This window comes from Sander vitreus, chromosome 22 (genome assembly GCF_031162955.1).
Source record: "Sander vitreus isolate 19-12246 chromosome 22, sanVit1, whole genome shotgun sequence".
NCBI classification, from domain to species: domain Eukaryota; kingdom Metazoa; phylum Chordata; class Actinopteri; order Perciformes; family Percidae; genus Sander; species Sander vitreus.
In genome coordinates, this window is record NC_135876.1 from 10,787,390 (window position 1) to 10,813,367 (window position 25,978).

General features: G+C 40.5%; 1 protein-coding gene across 1 annotated transcript in view; it reads left to right on the plus strand.

Annotated features, from left to right (window-relative positions):
• ctnnd2a (catenin (cadherin-associated protein), delta 2a) overlaps positions 1–25,978 on the plus strand; it is a 276,014-nt gene that overhangs the window by 123,506 nt on the left and 126,530 nt on the right. Inside the window, exons 6-11 of the mRNA XM_078280766.1 lie at positions 3,846–4,018; positions 10,252–10,306; positions 10,621–10,831; positions 11,193–11,310; positions 12,380–12,512; positions 17,070–17,243. Coding sequence (XP_078136892.1) covers positions 3,846–4,018; positions 10,252–10,306; positions 10,621–10,831; positions 11,193–11,310; positions 12,380–12,512; positions 17,070–17,243 — 864 coding nt within the window. The remainder of the gene's footprint in view (positions 1–3,845; positions 4,019–10,251; positions 10,307–10,620; positions 10,832–11,192; positions 11,311–12,379; positions 12,513–17,069; positions 17,244–25,978) is intronic.

Below are 25,978 nucleotides of genomic sequence, written 5' to 3' on the forward strand. Positions count from 1 at the left end.
TAATTAACAAATACAACTCACTTCAAAACCAAGGACTTCAAGGCCTTATTATTCAAGGGTTATTTTTAGAGATGCACAGATTACAATTTTTAGGCCGATTCCGATTGATTTTTCATTGAGTTTGACCTGCCGATACTGATTTTAGCCGATTTCGATTTCATATTTTCTAACCACTTTACAGCACACACAAATATTTATTTTCTATCTTTTCTTTAATAGAAAATTTTCCATTTTCCATAGAACATAGAACAGTTTTTGAATAGATAATCAATCACTATAAAATAGAGCTATATAAATTACTCCTGGTGGGGGAAATTCACGCACATCTAAAGTGCAATGTTTGAACCATTTCCTTCTTCAATATACAACTAAACAAATGTGATATATTTAGCAAACTAAACTTCTATGTATGAAAACAGGTAATGTCAATGAAATAATATATAAATAACAAATAAAAATAAAATAAATATAGCCTTAATGCAGTATAAAGATATTTCTCAAAACACACACACAGGCCTGTTTGAACGTCAACAGTAACGTTACCTGAAAACAGCGTGTAGTTCCTTTTTTAGCAAGTTTGCTTTATGTGTCATTGTGCATAAATATGAACACTACCGTTGCTGTCAACGGGCTTGTCTGCTAACGTTAGCTACCGACGGTTACCTCGGAACAATCCAGCAAATAGATGTTCGCTAACGTTAGCTTCTTGTCTCATCTGGGGTCTGATAAACAGTAAATTCATCAAAGTCAGTGTGACCAACGCTATTTTCCGATAAACTGTAGTTGTCATATTTCACGGGACCCGCGTGAGTGCGGTTTTCACGTTCCAGTTTTTCAGCCTCAGAGGGGAGAGAGAGCAGCTGACTGTTCGCCTGAGATCAGTACAGCAGACGGCTCTGCCTAGCCGTGTATAATTACGACTTACTGACATTTCATAAACAGCTGATTGAGCGGCAGTGCGCCGCTGCTACATGCATATAGGTGAAACCCTGCATGTGCACGTGTGGTGCTGATGTTGCGCGATGTAAGTCACGCGGCGCCCGAGTGAATTTGACCGACATAAAATCGGCATATGTCAGACTGACCGGCAGGTCGCCGTTCATGGCCGATGACGTGAAAATCGGCCAATTCCGGTCACCAGCCGGTCAATCGGTGCATCTCTAGTTATTTTATGAAAAGATAAAATGGCATTGCTCTTTAAAGGTGGAGACAAACGGATAACAACCTGCAGACAGTACAGTAACACACTATGCTGCTCCTGGATTTGTACCAACAACCGTCCACTTTCAAGCAGCTTTTCCGTCCTGTAGGCATTGTATTGTGATAATTTAATTCAACAGATGATTGAGAGTCAACCTGTGTATGAGGACTTGCAAAATGCGCTTGGCATTCTCTTTGCAGGTCATTGGTTTTGGAACACTGCATTCCCATTCCACTTATTGTCTGTTGACCTTTTTGATTGTTGATATTGCTGCAACGGGTGGCATTTTAAGAACTTGCACTGAAGCAAGTAGCAGCACATTTCTACGTGAAGAGTTTACTCACATATACAAAGAGTTTTACCAACTATTGTTTCTAGTACTCAGATCATTTGATTCTTATCTTGTTTGTAGGGAGTGCCTGAATCCCCCGTTACTCCTGCTTTATCCCAGTCCAAATAGATGGCACTCTCATTGTGAGCACTCTCATTGTGGCTGCTCCATACCCAGCTGTTTTTCCCATTTTGCAAATGGGTTTCTACCAAAAGCATCACAATGTGTGGGTGCAGATAAATTCAGCATAGCTACAGTATTTGTGTGTGTTTTTGTGTGTATGTGTGTTTTCCCCCAAAGGGTAGCGCTGCAAATAGCTTACGGGTAAATACACAGAATAGTGACATGCTGCTGTCTTCAGTGAAAGGTGGCACAAAACAGGGAGGCTTTTTGGTTTCAGCTGATACACTAGATGGTAAGGTGTTACAACAGAGCCGCACAAATGCACATTATTAAGTGTTGAGAGAGACACAACTTCGCAAAAAAGTTATTATCATGGAATGGAATTTACTTTTCAAAGCAATAACTGTGGGGCATTGGTGCATTGTGGAATCTTAAAACTAATTATTTCTAATGACTTTCCTATCGTCCGACCATCCACACGCACTTTATGAACACTGAAACCAACGCACGCACAGCTTTTGTCATGCAGCGCACAATGTAACAAACATCAAGGCCGAGTGATGACGAGCTTGGGCGCTCCCACTCACTCTCTGCGTAACTCAAAGTGCTGTTTAATAATTCATAAAAAGCTAGGGATGAATCGAGATGAGAAAAGACAAGTCTTTTGTGAAGGCAAGAAGCAGAGGAGTTGATCTTGGTTCACAGTGCACAGGCTCACAGCTAGAAAGGGATTCTGGGGGGAGAGAGCGAGAGAGAGCGAGAGAGAGAGAGAGAGGAAGAGAGAGCAAGCAAATAGATATGGGAGAATAATAATATCTTTGATATTTTGGGGGAAATAAGAAACTAAGATGCCAGTGCGCTCTGGGGAAGACACTTATTGTAGACTTTATAAGAAGATAGTCATGATATTTTGAATTTTAAAATGGGAAAAGCATGAACTATATATGCTAGTATTGGCTTCCTTACACTAAGTAACTGTAACAACACACATCATACACTTGGAATTTGTATTCAGAGAGAGTAAAAATAGCAATTTAATGAAATATTTATACACTGCTGAGTGAACAGGTCACGGTCACAGATCTGACTGCCTTTCAATAAAACCAATCCACACATATAAACACACATACAGATAACCATTATATCCGCTCACACAAACGCCACTGACTATCGAGTGGTTTGTAACAGTTCCCTTCCGTCCACTTCATCACTCCGTACACAGATTGGAAGATAGTCCATCTTACAAACTGCCTTATGATGTTCTTATTCCCAATCAATATAAGCGGCATGTGCACAGCGTGGGAATCAGAGAGAGGGGATTATTATTTGACGCCACAGCTGTGACTGCGTCAGGTGGTCGGGGTGATGCTGCTTCTCAACTGGGGGGTTAGATTGTCATATGTGTGCGGTGTGTGTGGTTACAGTCATGCTTATCGTTGACGACAGATATGGTTCATATAGACTCTCCTATTATGTCAACACTTAAATGATGCTTAGGCAGTTATAATGTATGGAAGCTGAAATGAGTGTATTCCAGCCAATTCGGTATATGAAGCCATATTCAAATACCCTGCAAAGCTTAATAGACAACAACAGAAATAAAACTATGTTTAGCAATTCATTCCAAACTAGAACTTCCTTATATCTTACACAAGGGGTCAAGTGAATTTTTGCATAAGTCGACAGTACAAGATAAAAATGAACATGTTTGGGGAGGTAACAAATCAAGTTATTAGGTGTTCCATCTATTAAAACTTTCTTCTTTTCAGCCCTCCTCCTCCCATCCCCTCCATCTCCCTGCTCCTCCTCCTCCGCCTCCTCCCATTCTCTCTGTTCCTCTGTTTCTCTTTCCCATTGCTAATAAATTATGTATGCCATCTCCAACTCACGGAGTGCTGCACTGCTGCACTATCTGTTCTAAATTGCTACTCTCTCTCTTCCCTATTTCACTCTTCGCCTCTCAATTGCTCCCCTTCACGCCCCCTTTCTTTCTCACTCTTAATCTCTCTATACTCACTCTCTCACTCCCGCTATATATGCACGCACACACACGCACACACACACACACACACACACACACACACACACACACACACACACACACACACACACACACACATACACTTACACAAACTTAACTCAACCCCCACCACCTACCCAACCACACACCACTCCTGTCTCTATCGGTAGGACCGGCTCTTCTTTCCCAGAGTTCCTTGCAGCTCAACTCCACCCCGGAGGCTTCGCTCCAGTACTCTGCCAGCTACCATAGCAACCAGACCCTCGCCCTTAGCGACAGCATCTCCGCAGCAACTTCTCAGCGCAGCGGGCTGGTTGGAGGAGCCGTGCACAGCTACAACCAGGTAGGAAACACTGCTGTACACGGATGGTAATGAGGATGGGTGGAGGTTCTAACACTGGCCATTTGTGTGAACTTAAGTGTCTGTTCTTAAAGAACTTGTACATTATGGTGATGGCCAGAATATTTTAATAATTGACATCAAAGGAGTTTGACTTTGAATGTAACTCAGTGGAGAACTCTCCACTCTTTATAAGTACAACAGCTTGTACTTGTTTCCTCGCTGAAGGGATAGCGAGAAAACGTGTTGAGATATATTACATGATGATTTTCAGATTTCGTGCTCCTCTGTCATTCCGTCACAGACTGAGCGAACATCGCCCTTCTTTTTCCTCTACCCCCTATTTTTCATGCACTATCTGCATAGCGCTTCTCCAGCTACATGCAGCTCTAAGTTCTCTCGCCGAATGTGGATTTGTTTGACATCCCACTTGGGTCTAGTTGATCAGTGATGTAAGTACATATTTATACAGCATCACATTTGATTAGCCTTACTGAAGTGGTCGAGTCATACAACTGGCTTTGAAAGCAATCCATAGCATATTAGACAAATTCCTTAACGCTGTTCAGAAGGACACAGGTAATCAGATGCTCAGACCAAAATGAGGAGATGATTAAACACACACAGAGAAAGCTCAGCAAGTGTCTTGTTTATAAAGACTTGAGAAATAAAGCTGTAGACAAAGTCAGATATTAATCACAGCAGTGTGCCGATGAAGAGAGAAAACCCACCTAATTACTTTCCAGCCTAGAGGAGCCAATTATTTCCAATTTTCATGTCCTTAGCATATCAGTCATAATACATGTATACACACATGCTTACGCACACGCACACGCACGCACACGCACGCACACGCACACACACACACACACACACACACACACACACACACACACACACACCCCTACTAAATCTGTGAGCAGCTGCAGTGCTTTATTAAAAGGTATTGACAGTGTATATATAATATATGTCATATTTAACAAGGATTACAGCTGTTTGTGAATATCAAATATAAAATATAAAATAAGTATTTTTTCATCAAAGTTTCCATGACGTAAATGTGTGTTTTTTATGGTTGTGTTAGTTTCTCATTTGCTGTGTGTGTGTGTGTGTGTGTGTGTGTGTGTGTGTGTGTGTGTGTGTGCAAATCTGTGTATGTGTATGTGAGAGAAAAGTGAAGGAGGTAATGTTCTGTCTTTGTGAACACATTCATTCATTTCCCCCCTACAGTCGCACCAAAGTTCATTTCATAGCTAGTTTCGGACAGAGCTTCTATTACTTCCCGTAATAAGTAAGAAATACAGGAGGCAAAGACAGAAAGACTGGATAGAAAAACAGATGGGCAAACATATACAGTAGATGGATGGACAGATAACGCAAAGGGAGTTTTTATTCTGTCTGTATTCTAAATTCTTTAATATTTCTTCTCCTCTGTTCCCTTGTATTGCAGTGCTCCTGTCCTCTTTTCCCTCCCCCCTTCTTCCTTCCCTGTCCTCTCTGCTCACCATCTCTGTCTATATGAGCATGAGTATGTTTGTGTGTGTGTGTGTGTGTGTGTGTGTGTGTGTGTGTGTGTGTGTGTGTGTGTGTGTGTGTGTGTTCTCCTCTCTGATGTTTTTGGCTTGTCAGTGTAATGGGGCCAGTGTTGTCAGTGGGCTTGTTGATCATGAATAGCTTTATGCAAGCCAGTGCTGCTAGATAGGCAAGTGTAGCTTGCATGCATGTGCAGTACTGCAGGTTTGTGTTGGTGTGCTTGCAGGCATGTGCATATGCATATACACATGAGGGTGGTTTTTATGCACTCCCTGTGTATGCAAAAGTTTGCACAAGTGACTGTTTCAGGGAGAGCAGTGTGAAAGGTCTAGCATGTTGCTGCTCTTCTGTAGGGTATTTATAACCCTGAGAGGCCCCGCTTTAATTATGCATGGATACACGGCACCTCAAACATCCCAGTGTTTTACTGGAGGTGAAGAGAAGCGGCACTGCAAGATGACAGAATGTGATGGGGAAAGTGCTATCTCACACTGTGTGTCAGGCTTCCTATTTATTAGTTAACTCAGCCAACAATTCAGCTCTACTCATTTATTTACCCTGTGAATCAGCCATCCATCTGTGTATCTGTTCACTCACCTCTTCATCACTCTAAAGTCCATTTCTGTCTTACTTTGCATCTTGATGACTGTAGCACATCTGCACTGTTGAACACAATCAAGTAACATAAACCATTAACAGGTTTCTTAAACTCAGTGTTTTTCGCCTGCATCTCATCAGCCTTCTCTCGTTCGGCTTCATAACCTACTAAACTAACACAGGGGACTTGTATAGGAGATTTTTATGGTGCACAGTTCTGGATTGTGGCTCACATCCTGATTAAGATTTCTCCCTGGCAGTTCATAAACTCAACACTTTGAATAATTCCCTCTCTAATAACCCTTTAAGTGACATTGTTAACATAAAACACTTTTCTTTTCATGTACTTTTCATAGGTTCCATTAACACCTTAAATACTCAAGTATTGTTTAAAGACCACAACTAATGCATGTATAATAATACTGCAGTAATCCATGGTGTTTGTAGTTCCAGCTATAAAAAAAGGCTAGGATAAGTTACCTGTGATATTATGGTAAAACTATTGATACTGATGCATTAAAGCACATGATTAATACTGTAACGTTTGCAGTCTGAACATGCTCAATTACAGCACCATGAGGGAAGTTATTTACATAAATGGCATAAGTCTTGGTAACTCTGGGTTTTCTCATTTCTAAAGGAGAGATTAAAAACTAGAGAATGCTGAGAAAGAAAGACATCGAGGTGGGCTTGCTGGCTGGTGAGATGCTGGTGCTGAGCTGCATTGCTGGATTGACAGCTGGAAGTTAAACAGCATTGATGGAAAAGCTGGAAGCTGGACTCTATTGCTTCATGTATAGCTGGAAGATGATCAACATTGCTTCAATAAATGGCTAGGCGCTAAACTGCAATGTTGGATTGGTTTAAGTATGAAGTAGGAAGTATGAAGGAGTATGAAGAGTTGAAATGATAGAAGAGGGATAAATGGGGCATGCAGGCACATGGAAACGCTGTTCCTCCACCACCTTGTTATCATTTATTTTACTGGTGTCTTTGTGTGTATGTGTGTGTGTGTGTGTGTGTGTGTGTAGAAAAAAGTAATTGAGATTTTTATTTTGAAAGTATTCAGTGATCATAAAGCCTGCTGTAAGCTCCTGTTACTTTTTTATTTTTTTTTGAAAATCTAGACTTTTATTTTGAAAATCTAGACTCCTGGGTCTGACTGGTCCATTACTACAGCTTTACAATGTAAATAACACCTGTGTTTGTCTGTAATAAAGCTACTGTTACTTCACAGAGATCAGACAAGCAGTCTAATCAGCCAATCTCAAACAGCTGTTGGTCCCCACCTGTAATTAATGGTTGTCATGGTAATGGCAACTGTCGAGTGACTCCTCGGTCAGACAGTTCATTTAATGGAGATTAAGCTGAGAGGCACCACTCAAACTCTAGCTTATTACAACAACATGATTTATATCACTGACATGTTTACACCATGTGTTTTTGGTGTCAAAAATGTGGGAAATGGAAATTTGCTTGGTTCGTTTTTGGTCTCAGATAACATTGGAGTCAGTTTGGACAGTTGGATGGCACTCCACTTTGAGGCCATAGCGCAAAATATGTACGCCTGTTTGCATAGTTACATTGTTTGTAAGAGGACTCCATTTTCTACATTTGAAAAAAATTGTGGGACTAAGAGGAATTTGATCAACAGCTTAACGCCATCCTGCATTGAACAATCTGAACATTCCGTCCATTCACCTGAATGGGGGAAAAGAATGAAGAAAAATTTTAAATATTTTGGAGATTATGAAAGAAACTAACAGAGTGATTCAGTTGATCCTCATTGAGCCAAACAGTTTGAATGACGTTTCTACAATGAACGGTGTTGACGTAGCCTAATTAGGTGCCAAAAACAAGGAGGAATAAAAATAATACAGAGAAACCAAGAAGAACATAGATGAATTGTGTCTTTCTATCATGGTTGTTTGGAAAGAGTTGACATCAAAATACATTTATTTATGGAAGTTGGCAGACATATTTGCTGAATACACTGAGATTGGTGTTCTAAGGAAATCATGATTTGTGGAATCACTCAAACTCATGGAATTTGTTGACATTAAGTATAGTTGAGTTTAGTTTAACAATTTATAGTTGCAAAGTAATTTGTGCAAGAAAGAAGATAGGCAGAAATTCTGTCTATTCCTGCTACAGGGCTTTTTAGGAGTGTGCTAATAAAAGGTGCACCCACAGCTGATTTAAAATAGGATCTGAATTTTAACCAGTTGCTGTTAGGTTAGCCATTTTATCTCTGACTTCATGGCCACAGATTAACATGTAGCAGTAATTCTAGCGGTATATTTTCCATTCAGGGTTTTTGGCTTGAGAGTAAAATTCAGCCCATCCTTTGTGGTAGAGCCAGGTTAAGTTACATCACAGCTGCCATCAGGATTTACTTCCTGTGTGTTGAGATCAGGATGGATCAGCAACTCAAGAATGAATGCTATACTGTAGCCTTTCACAAGCACTTCCACATCTACACAAGAAGACGCAGACAGACACACAGTGTCAGCATGTTACTGAGTCAAGAACATGTAAGACAATATAGGGAAGCTACTATAGCTTACTGTTTATTTTACCTGTTCCTCATTTTAACAATTCCCCCCTCTCTCTCTGGAAAAGAGACTGCTATTCCACCCAGCCAAAGATAAATCACTTTCCATGACCCCTCTGCAAACAAAGCGGTGCTGGAACCAAAGGCCTGTTGTCTTCAGCAGACACGCTTTGGCTCATCGCAAAGCAGGGAAATATAACCAGAAACTGCCATTCAGAACATAATGCGAGAGGGTGTGCCTGAGTGTGTTGCTATATTTATCCAGGGAAGGTTTGCTGAGCAGGCATGCTTTTTTTCTACCAATCCCCCGGCACAATTGTTCACATCTGGACACTGTTATGTATAAACATAGCCTTTCCAACTTAACTCCAGATTGTTTGTGTGTGTCATTACAGTATGTGTATATCTGCCTTAGCAAGATACAATTTCACAGAAACGGTGTCAGACATATTAACAACAAATAGGCCAAAAATAGCAAACACTCTAGTAATGTAGTTCAATATTCCAACAATGTATTGTCAACTTGTTAATGAAGCAAATGTAGATGTTTTTGTTAGTTTCTTCTGATGTGTTGGTGTATGAAATTGTCAGTATTCATAACATAAATGCTAAGAAACAGATTGAGTATTTCAAGTTCTCTGACTCCTCCACTGAGAGTAGCTAGTGTATATGCAATGACAGTGCTCCAAGGTGACTGTGCTTGCATAATGGCCTTGTACGACTGCAGCCATGTCAGGCTATAATAATGTATTTGAATCCCTTTTACAGCTTTAAGCATCAACATAAGGCTATATGAGGCTCAGTGGAGTACAGGCATATGTTCTCCCCTGCTGTCTCTGGAGACTAAGGAGAATATATTAGTGCCTCACGCACTGGCACACATCTTTTTGTCTGTTAGGAATTACTTGCATATTGCTGTCAAAACTGTAGGTAGCAGGACTATGGAAAGGCAAACATGTTAATTTTTTTTCTGCTGCCCTCCTTTAAATTTGGCTCAAAATGAAAAATTTCTGACGTACATTGTTTAATAATTATAGAATATCAATGTGAGTGATTTAACAGCAAAATAGCTTCGTCTTTCTCTTTTGTCTGCTTTTAATAACCGATTCAATTATATTTGTGAATAATTAGACTGACATGATGACAGTTGATATATATTAAGGCATGGATATACTATGGACTGTGTAATCCTTCACTCTACTTTGAGTAAGTGGTGCAACAAAGGCTTTATGAGGAAGGAATTCAGTTGGCCGAACTTCCAAGACTTCATGGCCGGCTTCTATGAGTCTGTTTGAATCACCCTCTGTTTTCTGTGGGGATTTCATTACTAGCTGCTTGAGGTTCATTTGGGACTCCTCAAAGGCTTGACTGTACTCATTGTTGCCTAAAAGTTTTTGATGACCACTACTCTTTATTCTATTTTATCCCAATTTTCTTAACTCTGTCTCTCCCTTTCCCTCCTCCCACACTAATCACTCCCTGTATTCATCCCTTCTCCCCTGTCATGACTCTCCTCCCCTCACTTGCTCTGTGTTCCCCCACAACCCTTCAGGTGACATCTAGTCGTGCAGCCCAGCAGCAACAATCACAAACTGGGGCAGGGTCAGGTAAAACTCACCTCTCCTTCTCTTCCTTACTCCTCCCTGTCTCTGTTAATGGAGATGCATTTTTTTGATAATAAATGAATCTGACATAGCATGCAGCGCTGTGGATACACAGAGATGGGATTTAGAGACAGTGACAGATATGCATGAGAATTGGAACAAAAAACTTGCCACTAGCCGAGCCTGCAGAATGTATCATTTTCTCACATTAGGTTCGCGGATCTGATGATACGAACACAAAGTCGATCATCGATCTTTGGCCTACGGTGTGCTTTCCCCCATTTCTTGAATTTTCTCTCTCTTCCCTTGTTCTCCAGGTATCTACTACTCCAGCTCCACATTACCTACCCAGCGTGTCAGTTCCCCTCTGTCTGGAGGAGGAGGCGGCTCAGGATCCGGTTCCCCAGGTAAACTCCAACGCCTGGGATCAGCATCTGACACACCGGGGTACGCTACGACTCAGCGCCTGCCTTCCTCCTCCTCTCCCAGCAAACAGTCTCCTGCTAATCGACTGGCTAAGTCATACAGGTAGAGAGCCACTGTGACGTTGATTTTGATGTATTGGTGTTGATACTGATGTATGATGGGGTCCGATGGTGTTTGAAGGTGGATAAAGGGGATGGCATTTGAAAGAATTACTGTATTTAACACATCCGTCTCACTCAAAGGTTTTACAGACAGTTTGAGGGGAGAGATGCATAAATAATGAGTGACAACAATAGTCTAGAATAGAATAGGAAAGGGAAAATTACCTTTGGGGTGCCTTTCGGCATGCAGTGAATATAAAATACTCACAAGGATATCACTTTTTTATATGTGAAATGGAATGAATCATTTGAAGTCATTATATTTCATACAAATTAACTTACTTTTCCCATTTGTCTTCCAGCACCACAGTTGCTGTGACAACAGCAGGAGGGGGCGGGTCTCCCCTGAGGGTCGCAACCCCACCGAACTCTACAGCAGCAGGGGGAGGGGCCAGCTCATCATCGTCCCCTCTTCACCAGGTACTGTTCAGAATGTTACAGTCTTACACCTGTAGAAAGGAAATGCATTTTTTGTTACCATAGTATTGAATACCAACCTTTTTTATGGGCAGCATGCATTCAAATAGCATTGCAAATGCTACTGGTTATAAAACATTTTAATGAATGACACCAAGGCAGCTGCAACAGTACTGGAATTAGTGCAACTATGAGCTCTGTTCCTCAAAGTCTGAGTAAAATCAATCAATTGCTGAATAACTGAATTTTGTCTCATGCTTGTGCATGTGAGAGCATGACAAGGTTCTTGTGCACACAAAACCTTCTTCCTTCTTCAGTGAAGTAAATTGTAAGATCATGTATGAGTATGTAGATTTTCCTGCAACCAGTAACATATTATCCTGACCTGGTTTGATAATTATTTTGATATCTGATTGTTTGGAGGAATTAATGCATTTTAACTAATGTACATTTATCAGTTATCAAGTTATTCTACAGACAGTAGGTTTAAAAAGTGATTTGACAGTGGTTATTATATGCAACATAATTGTACAAAGATAATATTTTTAAGTACAGTATTTGTAGTGCTAATGCTCAGTATTGGTTTATCTTGCACAGAGCTGTAATTGACATTTGTCCCATTTAAGTATGATATTGTGTAATCATACTATTGAATGATGCCTAGCAGCTGCATGTTAGATTATGTTCTTGTCCACTTTGTCAGATCTTTAATCCTGACAAAGAATGGCGTAGTGCATTTACAGATTGAATCATATCTTCAAATCATAATCTATACTCTTCAAATGGGTAATCTTTTCAAATAGCACCTTATCCTAACCTTGCTTTCTTAGGTCAATTTGTTTAATTTCTAATATCCAATATCTCACACTGTACCATGATGAAAGGTTTCGTCTGCGTGTGTGTTCCCAGCGTAAATTACATTCCTTACTCTAAGTGGTTTGAACATGGTTTATGCAAAGTGCCAATTTTTATTTAAATAACCTATTTAGACACAAAAGTAAATTGAAAAGAAATACAGTTACAAGCTTTTTCTATCTGAACCACACACAACAAACACCCCTTGTGTTTGCAGATGAGTTCGGGCATAGGGAGCTATGCCACTCTGTCTCCCAAACGACTGGCAGCCCACCACGCTTCTGACCAGTACAAGATCTCCCACGAGCTCTACGCTACTGCTACACTGCAGAGGCCTGGCAGCCTGGCAGGTGGGAGTTTACACACTCATGCAATCTTACATGCACGTACACATAAACCCAAACATGTGTGTAACTCCATCACGGGAATGTAGAAACCTTACTCTGTGTCTTACTCGTTATGCTGTTCTTAAACCAACTGTACTGTGAGCAGTAAGGGATGTAAGGACATAGCTCACTGTATCTTAAGGTGTGTAAACATCTTGTGTAAATGGAGCATTTCTACTATAGGAGAGGACTCACTGCCATTCTAAAAAATGTCCGGTTCTACATTTAAGTGTATTGAATTAGACAATCTTTTAATAAGCACATCAATGTGTTGTGGTTGGTATCTTGGAGTTATCCACTCTATATTGCTGCACTTTTACATACTTCACGAGAGGCGTCGGAGCATCTTTGTCGCTGCCCTTGTATAAAGTAGAACTTCAAGTTGAAAGCACTAGCTGTTCAGCAGTTACATTTGTGAATTACGAGCTGTTTATGAACCATCTGTTGTAACTACCAGACAGAAACCTGTTAAGAAGATTCAAATGATTCTGATTCTAATTGTGTTGTGGAATAATATATATTTACTGTGTCAGGGAGCTGAATGTATTAGAATGGCAGACACTGGTCTCAGTTCAGGGAAAAACTGGCTTGTATTTGCTCCTTTAGTTGCATTGACTAGTTAATGGCTCTCTCTCTTGATGCTACAAAATTGAGTTGGCTGAATATCAAACTGAAAGTGAAAATGTGTTGTGGAAACTGTTTATGGTCCATAGTGTAACATTGTATTTGAGGTTGGCCGTTTGTGCCTGTTTAAATGAAATACTGTAGACGGCCCACTGTTTCAAGCACTTACAATCCTCAAGTGGAATTCAGACAAAAAGTAGTTTAAGATAACCTTCTTCTTTCACTCAAATGTATGCTCTGTGCTTTACTACTCTTCATGTAACTGCAGAAAAAATCTTTTGTTGCTTGTCTCAGTTATGTTTTCCAGGGGATTTATGGATTTTGGAAATCTGTATAGATTTTTATTCTTCTTCTTCGTCTACTTCTAAGTTTATTTTTTAATTTTTTTATAGTATACGGTTTATGGACATTGTGTGAGCTAATTGTACCTGTGAGCTAAGTATAGTAAAGATTTTCCCCATTTGTGATGCCAGGCTGAGTCCTGCTAAAAGCCAAATTGCTGCCTCTGTTTCAGCATCCTTTTTTTTTTAAATCTTTTTTTAGATTAATGTTTTCATTTTTTCATGCAACATGAATGAAATATTTGACAAGATTAATATTGATTTAACCAGGCAGCAGTGTTTTGAAGCTCTGGAGTAAGTTAAATTGATTAGTCCTTTTAACTTGGAGCTATATTGATGAAGAACATGACCTTCATGCTTTACCCTGAGGGTATAACTGTGATCTTGAAGCAACGCCTGGGGTTTCATCTCTCCTGAAGACTTTAAATGAAGAAGAAAAGGACTGAGCGGGAATGAGAACAGATGGAAAAGAGATAGACTGTCACTATAAATAGCAGACCTGGGTGTTATTATTATCAGAATTTGCTTTCATGTCCGTCAGCACTGTGGTTGATTGTATTAAAACAATTTGAAGGCAACTTATAAATCCTGGAAACAAATTTACTTTTAAATACTTCACATGTTTCCAAAATATTACCAACCAAGAATTATTTGTAGCTACTATTAGTCAGAGGTTTGCTTATCCTTAGTGGGCAACATCCTCCTGGAAAAAGCACAGTAGAGTCCATGTGACTGGCCTGTTTGGAAAGGTACTTACCAGCTCTATAGCACCTACTCTACAGTGGAGTTAAGCTGCGTAAAACCCAAATTGCCTAAAAAAAGAAATGTCCTCTCTGTACTTTGTGCATGAAGGGCCTGAGTTACACTTTCCACTGTGTGTAAATATTGCCATAGTGACACAATAGCATAATACCCAGCTGAGGAAAACGAATGACTAAGATCTTTTAGCATATAGAGATAAGTAAAAAAAATGATACAGACTGATATTTAGATATTAGCTTGAGCTGCATTGGCATAAACACTGACTGGGGGTTGACATTGGAGCCTCTGGCACAGCAATGATCCCTTGGATATTTAGATGTATGGTCCTGGGCCCAGAAAAATGTTGGAGGTATAGGATCACATTAACTTGACAGATATTACCACCCTTTCCTTAGCAGATACTGTACATGGTTACACATAAAAGAACAAATAATGTAATATCTTATTTTTTACTGTAGGTGTGAGATTTAGTCTGCTATCTTATTTAACACAAACAGGGCAGAGGCATCGAGGGACCAGAGTTGGTTTTGACATTTTGTTTTCCTTTTTAAATATTTTACAGAATGAAACGTCATGGGAGGGAATCTCTTTATTTTTCTCTCTCTCTCTCTCTCTCTCTCTCTCTCTCTCTCTCTCTCTCTCGCTCTCTCTCTCTCTCTCTCGCTCTCTCTCTCTCATTTCATTCTATCTTCTCTTCTTAAAGTTCCCTCTCATTTGAAAGAAAGAGGTCAGTACTTCCACCAGTGTGCCCTAGTGAATAAAAAAAACTGAATAAAGAAATAAAGCAGACTCCCCAAGACTTCAAAGACGAAAGGGATGAAGGAAGAGAGAGAGCGAGAGAGCTGGGATGAGTCATGCCGTTACTGGGTGTGTCCACAACTCTAATTAGCACTCCTTCATGCATATTCTGACCATCTCTGTCTCTTTCATGCTTCTGTTCCCTCTGTCTATCCGTCTCTAAATTCACCTTATTTCAATTGCGCTCAATGGGTGTTGAAGCAGCCACAATTTCCATCCATTTATGTCATTACCTCAAATGTTCTCCCTCTCTTTTATCTCTTTTTCTCACTCCCTTATTCTGATTATCTCTTTCTGTTTGTCTTCTCTATCTGTGCGAGTGTGCCTACCTTTTCCTGAGCAAGGAGGCAAACAGGCCAGTCAGTTAACCACGCTGTTGAAAAGGAGGACACATTTGCACGAAACGCAATAGCCTCTTTGCCACAGTCATGCTCAATGATGAGGCAAACCACTACTGCTATCATTTGCCATAGTATAGTACAGGAAGTGTAGCCAGTCTCTTGTTCATCCCCAAGAGTGCATGCACCATCCTTTCTCGTATAGGCTGTTCGATAAAAGAGGGTTAGGATAACAGATTTGTCTTGTGTATTTTCTGAATTACTATTTTTTGTGATTCATTTTAAAAATCTTTTTACCTTGTCTGCTTTATTGGACGGTTAAGACAAGAAATAGACACACTGCAACAGAAACTACAGCATGGCGACATGCTACTGTATGCACTTGAGCCTATGGAGATGGCTGTGTGCCTCACATGCATCGATTTCTGATCTGATCTGAAGGGTTGTGGGGTTTTGACTGTGTTAAGTTGATGGTGGATGGATACACAGAGGTCTGAGTCGGACTCTTGAAGCACTGCACTCATTCCCCTTCTTCCGCTGGAAAATGCTTTGCACGCGACTTGCCATCGATTGAGAGCTAATGCGTTATGATACGACGCTAGCTCCACTGGACCATCTCTCTTTCCCTGTCACTCATAGTTTTCTAAGCCTGTGCGTATATATGAGTGTGTGCACGTCTTGTCTGCCATGTCACCCAAGGCCCTGCTGACTCGACTTCATATTTCCCCGGTCTCCTCCTTCTCTACTCCTTCCTAATTTTTTATTTAGCTCTGTGTTTTCAGAGGGAGGCCTTAACATTTGTTCTGCTGTGTAATGAACAAATGCCTGCTGTCAATGTCTTCCTTGCCGTGTGTCTGTGGGATCCCTGCCAAACACGGAGCAAGAGGGGAGACACTACATCTCATTATTTTATAGCTGACGACCAGCAATGTGTTCCATGGAGATTCAAAAAATACAGAGGCATCCCTTTCTCTCTCGCTCTTTTTTCTCTGTCTCTCTCTATATCTGCCTATTTTTTCCTATCTCATGTGTCGCCATGCTTGTCTTTTCTCTACTTCTGATTCTGCCCTTATCTATCCCCCATATAAATAATGTGCTGTCCGTCACTTGGTACTCTGTAACACTCTACACCAGCAAAAAAAAAAAAGGTCCAGGGTGAAAATGGACCGGTCTAAAAACAGAGGAGTCACATAGGCTGGCTCTTTTTTGAGTTGAGTGCTGTTTTCCGCTCCTTTCGTTCCCTGTCATCATCACTGTTAACCTATTTAACCCATCACCTGCTCCTTTTCTTTTTTCTTGTCTCTCTTGTGTACCCATCCATCTTCTGCCACATTCATTTGTCCTTATTTATGTCTTCATCCTCTTTCTTTCACATCCTATTTATATCTTGTTTCACCTTCTGTAGTTCTTATCAACGCCTTCCTATCTCACTATTTTCATTTCCTGCATGACATTGCAACTCATCTTCCCTCCCTCTATGTCTTTCCTCCATTTTCCCTGACCTCCTTAAAATCCTTCTGTTCAGTCCTCTTTACCGCCCTTCCCTACCTCATGCACTGTTCCTCGTCTTGCCTTTACCTCTCCCTCACTTTGCCCTCAAACTTTCATCCCCTCTCCCTATCCTACTCACATATTTTTTCTTCCTCTATTTTCTCCAGGCTCTCGTGGCTCCTATAGTAGTCAGCACAGTCAGGAGCCCCTTCGGCCCTTGGGGTCCCCAGAGCACCACAAAGATCCCATCTATGAAGAACGTGTCTACCACAACAAGGGCCCCATGAGGAGCCTTAGCCAGGGCCAGGGGCCGGACACAGGTCCCTATCGCAACAACACCGGTAAGGCCCTCCCTGCATTTGCATAATCAGTAACAGCTATGCAGTTTGACTTTAGCATTTTTTTGTTTTTATTCACTGCATATGCTGTTTGTTTAATATTTTTAAACCTAAAATGTATTCTACAACTTCTCAGTATGTTAAAGTTGAAGACTCTTACTCTTGTATCCTTTAACATCTGTCATCCGCTGTGGCAAAGACCACCTTCCCTGCAGACACTGCAGACCGACAACAAAGATTACAGATTATGGACTAGATCTGGCATGAAGCTTTCCTTTATGCAAACTTAATAATTGAGCTGGGGTAAACTTGGATGAGGAGGCAAAAGATGTGTTCATTAGGAGCAACGATTTACATCAAATTACGTCATTTTGTCTATCAGCACATCTTCATCTCATGGTATTGATGCTTGATTACCCAGTGAGATGTATGATGATATATAGATGCAACAACACTCATCAGGAAATTTTTTTCCCACATGAGTTGAATGTTACAGCCCTTTTCCCTTTTTTTGGTTACATGCACACATTTCCAGCAACTGCACTCAACCCAGCAACAAATGGAGAAAAAAAGGAATAAAGAAAAGGCCATCACCGATCCTTTTGTTCTGATATATTTCTTTTTCCAGTTGGAAATGAAGCATAGTTGAGCACATTTTCTATCAAAGTCACACAGTCAGACACTGATTCTCACCCGCTCCCTCCGTAACTCCATTGTTGTCAGCAATGTATTTTTAATAGGGCCTCATTGAGCTTATCTCAATGTGGGTTTAGGTACGCCATGTTAATCCCATTACCGTATCATACCCACATGAAAACACCCAAGTCGGTCACGCCACGTTCACAGCTCCCTCGATGTCATTAACCAGACTAGCCTTAATAGCTATCATTAGCATTTGGGTCAGAATCATAGCAGTAAATATGCCTCTCTAGACCTGCATTTGAGTTGATCAGTTTGACTCACTTGAAAAGAGTTGCCTTTAAGCAAAGAGTGTGGCTTTTAAAGCACATTTCAGAGTTAGGGGGGGTCATTGGGTTTGCTCTTATTCTTGTGGGATATTGCTTTGATTACTGTCGGTGAAATTCTGAACAGTGCAGTGATAGGATTGTCTTTGCAGGCAGGAATGAATTAAATAAGTTCTTCAGAAGTGTACAGAGAGGATCCACTGTTATCTATAATTTACTGCGCCTTGTATTTGTAGTTTCAATAGATGGGTATAAGAAAACTCACAAAGGAAATTTGTACTGCAGCTACAAAAATCAATAGACTGTGGATTAGACCGTGCACATTTAATTGCAACGCTTGAGGTTTACAATAGGCTTCTCCTATGATACAGTATTTTAATAGATTGTCTCATGTTGCTGGAGCTAAATCCTCCATCAGAGTATATCAGCATGAGTCTTTTTCACCCCATACACAATTTTCCCCCTACTGTTCTTGGCCCATGTAACTACGGTGGTAAATCAACACAACGAAGATGAAACACACCTTAAAGTCACTGGGCCGTTGAATTAAGGCTTGGCCTTAGCGCACGCAGCATGTTTAAAAAGTAATGTTAATAGTCTGTGCAGTGACTAGGAGGTTGTTTAATCGGGATTCATAATGTGTAGAGTGATAGCACATTGTGAACTGATAAGGGCTGTGCTGACGTGGTGAGCAGTAAGTCATTAATTATGTCATAGCCCTTTTTCTTGGCAATGGCAGGCTCACATTATTGGTTGATTAAGCTGGCATGGATCAATGTAATTAATGCTATAAGTCACTCCTGCGGTGGAAAGAGAATAGAGACGTTTGTGTGTGTGTATTTAATAGCAAAATGTGCTAAGCTAGAGTCAGTGGGTCTATATGCGTTCCACAGTGTTAGGCTAATCTAAGACCAAAGGCACTTCTAGTCAAATGAAGCTCACAGCATTCATTGAGAGCGTGGGCCACCACCACATTACTTAACTGGACACTTAACTATGAAGAGGAACTGTACGATACAACAAAAGAAATTTAAGTCACTATAGTTCTACATGCACTGCCTTTTAAAGTTGCTGTTTCCCGACCCAATTAAGGACAGAGAGTCAGGTAGACCAAAATATGGAGCAAACAGAAAGAAGGAGAAGCAAGTAAAGCAGACACATAGTTGGGGCAAGGCTGTATTCCATATTGAATCAAATTTGGTCAGTTGGTAGAAGCAAAATGTCTGATTAACACCCAACATTGTTTGATAATAAAAAACACCAACAGACCTGTAGTCTTAGGATGTCTGCTAGCAATTTTTTTGCAGTGGACAGCAGTTTGACAACACTTGACAGTTCAGTTAGGTCTAGTTTAGATATCTGTCAATTGTTTAACCTGTCTGTCTGCTCAGTTTCCATTGCGCCTTACTTTAAAAGCCCAGTTAACTTCTATGTTCATTGTTGGCCTGATTGTTACAGCATAGTAACCGCAGCTGAATACAATGGCGGAAATTTAAAAAGAAGTTGCTGCTGAACATCCGCACACACCCTTTTCATTTTCTACATTCTTACTGACTGCTGTCGTATCCTCTTTTCCTATCTAACCAGCACATACTGTACACACATCCATGCACAAGTATGAGTGTGTATCTGTGTGTTTTTGCACTTTGCATGTGTGTGGGCAGTGACGCACAGTGTTTCATTCCTGGATTAAACCAGGCCAACGCCCCAGAGGACTGCAGGTTAATGTGGCCTATTTCAAGAGATTATTCCTGCTTTCCTGAGACAGCATCTCTAACACACACATAAATGCACATGCATCCCGGTACAAGGAAGAATCGCAGCAAGAAAAAAAGCCTCAGGATATGGTTTACACATTTGTTTATTTATTTTTTCTAAAAAGGACATAGTGCGTTTTTAAATCAGCCTACAGTTTGTCACTTTTCTTTCGTAACTTTGTTTTTTACACTCTACCTGTTTCTGACATCAGCCTTGCTCTCTTTTTGTTCTCTTTAGTGGCCTCTCTCGCCTTCTGCTTCTTATTTTCTTTCTATTTTTATATGTATTTCTACCTTTCTCTTATTTTTTTGCTCCTTCATTTCACCTACCATAGTCTACTAATTCAGAGGACATTTAAATTGTTTCTTTTAACTCCTTTCATGCCTTTCCTCTCTCTTCTTCTTTCCCCCTTTCCTCTGATCTTCCCCTTCTCCCTTTTTCTTCCTCGCCTCCTGCCTTTGGTCTTACATTTTTGCCTTTGGACCTTCCCTCCTTATTTCATGAAAGCTATCTTGGCCTGTATTAATGACTCTGACCACTGGGAATAACATCAGCTCTAAATGGATGTGGCACTTTTTCTCTTTAATGGCTTATCATCAGACCTGCATGTAGCACAGGTAGCGACAGTGACAATGGGTAGATTCACTGCCACGGCTATTTGTTAGGTGCCTCTAGTAGCCAGGTTGAGCTATTGCTGTTGATAAGGGGTGTTATGTAGTTAAACATTGTTTCCTCCAGTATCTTTGAAAGAGACAGACACAAATTATTCTGCAATCATTAATCACTAAGCCACGGTAAAAACAAGGTTATATTTTCTCAGCCATTAACTGAACCAAATGATGTAGAGCCGTATGGGGGAAAATTGGGAGTTTGCATTTTGTTTCATACTTTATTTGCAGTTTATATCCCATTTTCAGAAACACTACTCTGGTCAGTCCTGTAGTTTTGTTGTGTTTATACCTTATCGCCTGCCAACCAGACATCACCATGGATACTGCTTTATTCTGCATCCACTACAAAAGCTAAATGCTAAACTTTACTTTCGGTAAACCATGCATGGATGTATATATAACTTATGTTATTGAGAATATTAGCAGGGGAGATATTCACACATGTAGATGTCATGCATTTTGAGGAAGACAAATGATAAATTCTTGACATAATCTTTAAGGTTTGGGTATATCTTTTTGGTCTGATGTAGCGTAGCCTCAGCGTCAGTCTCTATAGCCTTGTTCTTCTGACTCCTCTGTGAAATGAGGATGGGCCCTGATTTTTGCAGATGAAAAAAAAGAAGTTGCAATTTTTCTGATCCTGTCCATTTTTGGATAAAGGCCAGGACAAGTGTGCGTGCATGCATGTGTGCGTGTGTGTGTAGGAGGATTATTTTTGCTTGAATTAGCTGCTCTTTAGCACCGGTCCCTTTTGCCAATGTGAATGTGCACACATACAGAACACCGTAAAAATGAGAGAAAGAAATATGAGGAAGGCTTTGCATCACACCATTAAACCAATCTGCTTTCCTCTTTAAATCTGCTGTGTTCCTTCTGTAATGAGATCTGACATCCTAATGAGGAGGACAGAACAGAGAGAGTGATGGAGGAGAAAGATAAGAGAGAAAAAACAAGCCCAAGAGAGGAGGGTGAAGACAAAGAGGATTGGAGAGAGGGTGCCGATACCGTGCTTCTCCTGACAAGGAGGCAGGGGAAGTTCAGGCCAGATCTTAAATAGAGAAAGTGACAGATCCTTGAAATAAAAGAAGAGAAAGGAAAAGGCTCATTTTCATCTGGCACATGTCCTCCGGTGTCCAAATGTGATTTATAATACTAATTATAGTCACTTGGGCTGTGTGTGTGCATTCATGCCGATACAGTTGATGGTCATTAAAATATTTATTTGTAGTTTTTTTAAACACATATCAAGATATATGCATATGTACAGTACATGCGTACATACAAACATACACATTTAAGCAACATGCCGCAAGAAATGGTATGTGTAGATAAGTTGTCTATATAATAAATGTATATATCATGATATTATTATGGCAGTACTCCATACAAAGTAATTAAGTAATAAAAAATAAAGTAAGGTAATTCCTACAATTACATTTTTCTTACTTGTAGGAATTCCAATGTTTTGCACTCTTCGTTGCAACTGCATGGTTGACATAAGAGTAAAACGCGAGTAGAATTGGAAATTGGCCAGTCTCAGTAGCCCTGAATCACCAGTTCTTTATAAATTAGGGTCTGATAAAACCTCAGTGTAGGGAACTAAAGCACTGCAGGATTGTAAGACCTTTTGGCTGAAGCATCTCCCCAGTCACTTTAGTGTGTCACTCAACAGGCTCTGTCTGTTGCCAGGTTAGATTAGGTTTGTTTGGCCAGGATCAATTTCAGCTTGGCTGCTGATCTTGCTGATCTTTTAATGAACCTATTGTCTTTTAAACACCAGAAAAGAAAGAAAGTTTACTCCACTGTGAAAACGGTCATGCTGGTTAAATGCCCAGTTTACAACTGTCATACTGCAGCCAGCTCTCTGTGGAAATACAATGTCTAATCTTAATTTAAAGATTATTTTTTGGGGGGTTTTCCACCTGTAATGGATAAGACAGCTAGATGAGAAAGGAGGAAGACATGCAGGACATCGTCACAGGTCAGATTCAAACCCTGGACCTCTGTGTCAAGGAGTAAACCTTTATGTTTATGTGCACCTGCTCTACCCACTGATCCAACCTGGCCACAGTCTAATCTTAATTTAGTTGAGGGTTGTTAATATTGTGAAACAGGAAAGGAAGGAAATAAAGACGAAGGAAGGAAATGGAAATTGATTTATCCCTCTGCTTATTCAGGTGGTTTTCTCTGCTGTAGTCTGTTTTCTAATAGAAGTACTCAACTGTGGCAAGCAATGGAACTATGACCTACAATAGTATTAAACTTAGTGGACAACAACTCAATTTGTAGCTTAAACATGTACCGTATTTACAGTGAGTTTTTGCTGAAGCCTCAGAAAGCTTTAATTACCAGCTCAAATCATCTGACTTACTCTACAGATCAGCACAAAGTATTTCCCTTGCGAAAACATATGGCACTTCCTAAAAGTAGGTTTTAAGTGAAGTTGGTGCTTTTCACCCAACACCACCCTCTCACACATACACCAGTGGCCACTCACACTGTTCATACTCACACGGCAAACACATGCACAAAGCATGCGCAGAAAAGTGCACACATTAACATATTCGACTGGTGTCCCATGCTATCTCAGTTACATGATTAGCATATTCATTGTTTAATCAGCAGTAATGAATTCATAACTGTAGCAAAAAACATTCATTTGTTTTTTATCCTCAGAGATCACAAAGATAAGTTTGAAGTCAGCACAAAAGCACCATTGACTGTCTTCATCAAATGAAATGAAACGTTGATATCTGCTGTTTAAAACATGTTTTATTCAGTAATTGATTCAAAGTTTATTGTTGTATACATTCCTTTTTACCTCTGTGGATGTTCTTTGTCTCCCTATTGTTCCTTATCGTAACATGAATGCATAAAAATAGCATGGCCTCACAATTGTTGATATCTTTAATACCAACAATCCTCCTTTCTCATAAACAGTTCCACTGTCGCTACATTATTTAGACTGAATCAAACTCAAAGGTGCTATATTAGTAAGTCATGACTTATTCAGGGTTATGGGAGGCTGCAGCTTACTCGCAAAATGGATGGTACACACAGGAGAGGAAAATTACATTGCGCCTGCGTAATAAAGAGTGTCCAATACACCTGCATGTCTTTGGACTGTGGGTGGGAAAAGGAGCACCTGGAGGAAACCCACATAAACTCAATAGATAATTCCACATAGAAAGGCCCATTTTTAGATTTGGATTGCATGACTGTGATCATTTTGTATAGTTACAATGAGCCACAAATGGCAACATGAAGCATAGGCTCAGATATCAGTCAATATAAAGAACACTTAAAATATTTCCTGCTGCACTTTTATGTCATAAAACATTTTGAAAAATGTCATGTAAAATCCAACATGGTGACATTGAAAATGTGTTCACTTCTATAGCACCTGCTACTGTAAAAACTATGTAATTCAAAGTGTTACATTAGACACAAAAACTAATTGAGACACAAGGCAATATGAAAAGCACATACAAGTATCCAAATGATTATGGTAGTTAGCTGATTTACCACATTTTACAGTTAGTTATTAGGCAGCTAACTACAAGGCCAACCTGCCAACTTCATTTTATTACAATTGTTCTGCCATCCACAAGTGTGTCACGTGCAGTGGCACTGTATGCCTTTATATAAATGGAGCGCCCTTTTGGAAATAAAAGGAACACTTCTTTTTATGACTTTCACATTTCACTTGTCCTTCTGCAGCGTGAACATTTAGCAGCAACCACTGGCCTGGAGCGCCTGCTGTGTCTAAGTGGCATGCTAGAAATAAGACATGGCACCTTGACTCATACAGACAAGTGTCCTACAGCTCCCACACTGTAAAACACTGTATACTTGATACTGGAAGTGCAAAGGAGAGCATTTGTATGTGTGTGTGTGTGTGCGTGTGTTTGTGTCTTCGTGTGTGTTTGTGTCTTTGTGTGCGTGTTTGTGTCTTTGTGTGTGTGTGTGTGTGTGTGTGTGTGTGTGTGTGTGTGTGCGTGAGCATGTGCATGTGCACGTGCACGTGTGCGTGTCTTCCACTGCTTCCAGCTCAGAAACATCAAGAACTGTGTGTTGGCCAGGAGGCTCTCCTAGGGATAAACAGAGGGAGAAACTAATCCTTACTCTCCTCCACATTCAAGCAGTGTGTTTTTTGTGTGTGTGTTTGTGCATGTTTGCTTCATCCCTGGCTGCTGTAGGCAAGGTTGTGTGTGCATGGTGTTGTATGACCTTTACGCATTAGAAAAAGATGTGTTACAGGCACGCATGTTTAGTCCATGTCAATCACTTGCATATTTAGAAATCCGTCTTTGTGTGGTTGTTCGTGTTTATGCGTGTGTGTGTGTGTGTGTGTGTGTGTGTGTGTGTGTGTGTGTGTGTATGTGAGAGAGATAGAAACTGTGCTGAGGGGTTTTGTGTAATCGTGCTGAGCGCCGGAGCGTGTCGAGAGAAAGGACATGTCCTCAGCTCTGATCACATAGTCTACTACAACCACAATAGAGGGCGAGAGATAGAGAGACAGAAGGGTGTTAGGGAAGAAAGGGGGGGAGAAAAACATGAAATGAATGGGAGAGAGGATGACTGACAAAAACATGGAAGCAGAGAGGGTGTGAACTACAGCAAAAGAGGGATTGAAAGGGAAGGTTCCATCAAAGATGGATGGAGGTATAGACCGAGATGGACATATCTAGAGGGGGAAAGAAAAAAGCAGAAAAGGGCAAGGGAGTGATGAGAAGAAAGAGTGACAGAGACAGAGTATGGTTGAAAGAAATGGAGGCAGAGATAAAAGAATGAGAAGGGAGGATGGACATGGAAAGCTTGGAGGATTGGTTTGATCCCACTCTAGTTTTTCCCTCCTATCTCTCTCCCTCCCTCCCTTTTTTCCTACATCTCCCTCGTCTCAGCAGCCCAAAGAAAAAGTCCGTCCCGCTCTCAGCTAGCCGGCCCCTCAGCCTTCTGGCTAACTGCAGAGGTATCACTGTGTCAAATGACTAATAGAGTTTCCCTTCCCGTCACTAACCTGCCAGCAGGAACACAGCCGTGATTTGTTTACTCTACGCCGAAGCAAGGGAATACTAAGACACACCCGCCCTTTTTTTCCCTCTCCCAACACAATGTCACGCCGCCAGGGCGTTAGGTGTGTCTGTTTGTATGCACATGGCACATTTCATGATTTGTTAAATTTTTCATGAAGCAGCACACTGAGTTTGCATCGTGCTGGTCTTTTAATTAATGAAAGACACACACTCTCATACACACAAATTTATCTTACTACAGAAAGAGAACCTTTCAATTCTATGTTTGTTCCATGAGCCCAAACCTAAAACATTTGAATTACATTCTT